The sequence below is a fragment of the Dioscorea cayenensis genome, unplaced genomic scaffold (genome assembly GCF_009730915.1).
Source record: "Dioscorea cayenensis subsp. rotundata cultivar TDr96_F1 unplaced genomic scaffold, TDr96_F1_v2_PseudoChromosome.rev07_lg8_w22 25.fasta BLBR01001301.1, whole genome shotgun sequence".
NCBI classification, from domain to species: Eukaryota; Viridiplantae; Streptophyta; class Magnoliopsida; order Dioscoreales; family Dioscoreaceae; genus Dioscorea; species Dioscorea cayenensis.
In genome coordinates, this window is record NW_024087692.1 from 204,045 (window position 1) to 206,857 (window position 2,813).

The following is a 2,813-nucleotide window of genomic DNA, read 5'->3' on the forward strand; positions in this document are numbered from 1 at the left end:
GGGTTTTAGAGTATGGGCCCAATATGGCCCTATTAACCAATCTAAACTCTAACATATGTAAAGTGAAAATAAGTTTTGTAATTGATTAAAATGAAAAATATATTACATCTAAATTAAAATCAATGTTAAAATGGCTTCAATGATTTATGATAATTACAAACATATAGAATAATTTTCATTTTTACAAGAATACTTTATGCGAAATCTTGAATTATAATACAATAGCAAATACACAATGTAAATCGTGTAAAAGAAAGAAAGAGTCAGAAAGTTTACAGGCCTTTTTTGAGGTCCCTAAACAGAAACATGAGCTCCAAGAAATAAAATTACTTGGAACAAGGTCATGAGTGTCTAGCTTCGTGGTCCTCATTTCTGTTTTATTGTTAAAAGATAAGCTTTTTGTCACAAAATTCAAACTCAAACTTGATACTTCACCAAACATACAAGAGTAAATTTCTTGGAATATACTATTGTCGAAAGAAATGCAATAATAACTAAATAACAAAGTTTTATAGCTTGAAATGATCAAGTGCAGACTTGCCATCAAGGCCTTTGGAATTGTAGTGTTTGTGGAACTCATCTATGACAACTTCTCTGTAGATAGGTGCACTTCCATTAGCAAGTAACTCCATGATAGGACCATAAACCTTTGATGAAGGGCTATACTGAGTAACAAAGAAGCATGCTACTGAAAGTCTTGGACCTTCCTTGCTTGCAAGCACTCTATGCTCAACACTCTTCAACTTGTCATTTGAGATCAGCTACACATCAAACAGGAAAGACAGAAACATTGCAAAGTAATTAAGATCAAATTTTTTATTATAACATATATAATTAGGTTACTTTGGTATATTAGATGCAAACATGACAATGTTATGTGCATGTAACCAATGTACCATTTTAGTTTCATTAACTTGAAAAACTTGAGCTGGAAAATAAACAAAGCTCATAATTTATATATCCATATATTAAAAATGGATATACAATTGTTAGTTAGCTCTAAGTAATACATATATAAATGCAAGAGATTAGTTATGTTGATTACCAGGCAGGTAGAAAGACAAAACATATTACTTGTTACAACCAATTAGAAGGAAATCAAGCACATAACTCAGTGAACTCTAATGCATACACTTCGTATATGTTTATACCTGCAAGAGATCAGCTATGTTGACAATCAGGCATCCAGGAGAGGGAGGAACATCAACCCATTTATTCTTATGAAGTATTTGCAAGCCACCAATTGATTTATCTTGCAAAAGGATTGTAAGGAAGCCCGGATCAGAGTGTTTACTGGTTCCAAGTGCGAGGTGGGGCTCTGGACAGGGTGGATAGTAATGGCAAGCAATACCAATTCCCTTTCCGCATTCCATCTCTTTCAAATAATCAGGCTTCAGTCCAAGAGCCTCTGATATCAGCTCAAATAGCACCTTTCCCAGTTTTTTCATGTGAAATGAATACTCAAACACTATTTCCCTTCATGTTCAAATCACACCGATATTTGCATCAATAAGACTTATAAATTTACTGAATTTAAATACTATCACTCACCGGAAAGCATTCGGTACCTCTTCCTTTTCAGGAGGAACAGGAGCCACACTAAGAAACAAAGTATCACGCCAATTCGCCGCTGGGGAACTGTAAAGATCGAAGTTGCAATTGAAGACCACCTTTCGTTTGTAATCTCTAGTGTAGTATTTTTTCTTCACCTCTGCATCATCCTCCATGAACCTCTTTATTGCGTCGAGCATCTCATCCATCACCATGTCGGGCACTCCATGGTTAGCCACTTGGAAAAAACCGATTGCCTCCGAAGCCTCTTTAACCTTGTCGACTATTTCTTTTTTTCTCGTATTGATGTCTTTCATGTCAATAACTGGAATCTTCAACTCAGTTGTAGAAGTGGAAATTGTTTCAGTCGGATGAATGAAAAAGCGGGGAACTTCAGTGATGCCAGCATCGATAAGGCCTTTGACTCCGGCTTTCGTCTCATCAAAAGCCTTGATCTCACTTACTCGATCATAGATGGTCGTCGACATGGATAATTGAGTAGTGTCTGGTGGTGCTTGCTTGGTTGCTAGTGTTTTGATAAGATGAACTCGTGGAGTTTTGAAGATAATGTTTCTGGTCACCCCTTGTTCTTCTTTATTGACTTTGTGATCACTGAACTAACCTTTCAAGCATTACCTTAGCCAGATATGACAAAATCCCTGCACTGGAGGTCCCCAAACATTAAATGAGTGTCACATATATTATTATTATTATTTTTAATTTATTATTACAAGGTGAATAAGCCAATACTGTCATAGCGGTACATGTATAATAACCTCTTCTACCACTGCATCAAAAAAATCAATCCTAGTGTCACTAATTTCATTTATTTATTATTTATTTATATATATATATATTTTATAAATGAGCGGCAAACACTTTTTTATTTTCTTGCATTGTGTTTGAGACCTTTCAAACACAAAATTCGAAACGTCTCAAACATAAATAAAATAAAAAACCACCAGATGAGGTCCCAACCAAGGCATAGCCTCCCGCAATTTTATTTATATATTTGTATTGGCCTCATCAAACCGTAAATTAACAATGACTTTTCCTTTCAATATTTAACATTTTATATTTTTTTTTAAATTCAAAATAGGGGAAGTGGCCAATTTATCCTTGTGCGGTGAGAGGACTAGCTTTTTTTTTGTGCTGGGATTGGGTACGGTGTGATCTCCTTGCTTAGTTGGTACGAGTGAGTCAGAGTAGATGCTTGGAGATCATGCCTTATCTTACCCCGGGTGACCAAGTGCAACCTTTCT

The 2,813-nt window shown here is 35.4% G+C and overlaps 1 protein-coding gene across 1 annotated transcript; it reads right to left on the bottom strand.

The window, feature by feature from the left end:
• Nucleotides 1-344: 344 nt before the first annotated feature.
• Nucleotides 345-2,153, bottom strand: LOC120256132 (1-aminocyclopropane-1-carboxylate oxidase homolog 1-like). The gene is made up of 3 exons (XM_039263902.1): nucleotides 1,552-2,153; nucleotides 1,152-1,476; nucleotides 345-761 (listed from the first exon to the last, which is right to left on the bottom strand). Exons 1-3 carry the CDS (start codon nucleotides 2,037-2,039, stop codon nucleotides 510-512), a joined length of 1,065 nt encoding a protein of 354 aa, XP_039119836.1. The 5' UTR covers nucleotides 2,040-2,153; the 3' UTR covers nucleotides 345-509.
• Between the last annotated feature and the right edge of the window lie 660 nt (nucleotides 2,154-2,813).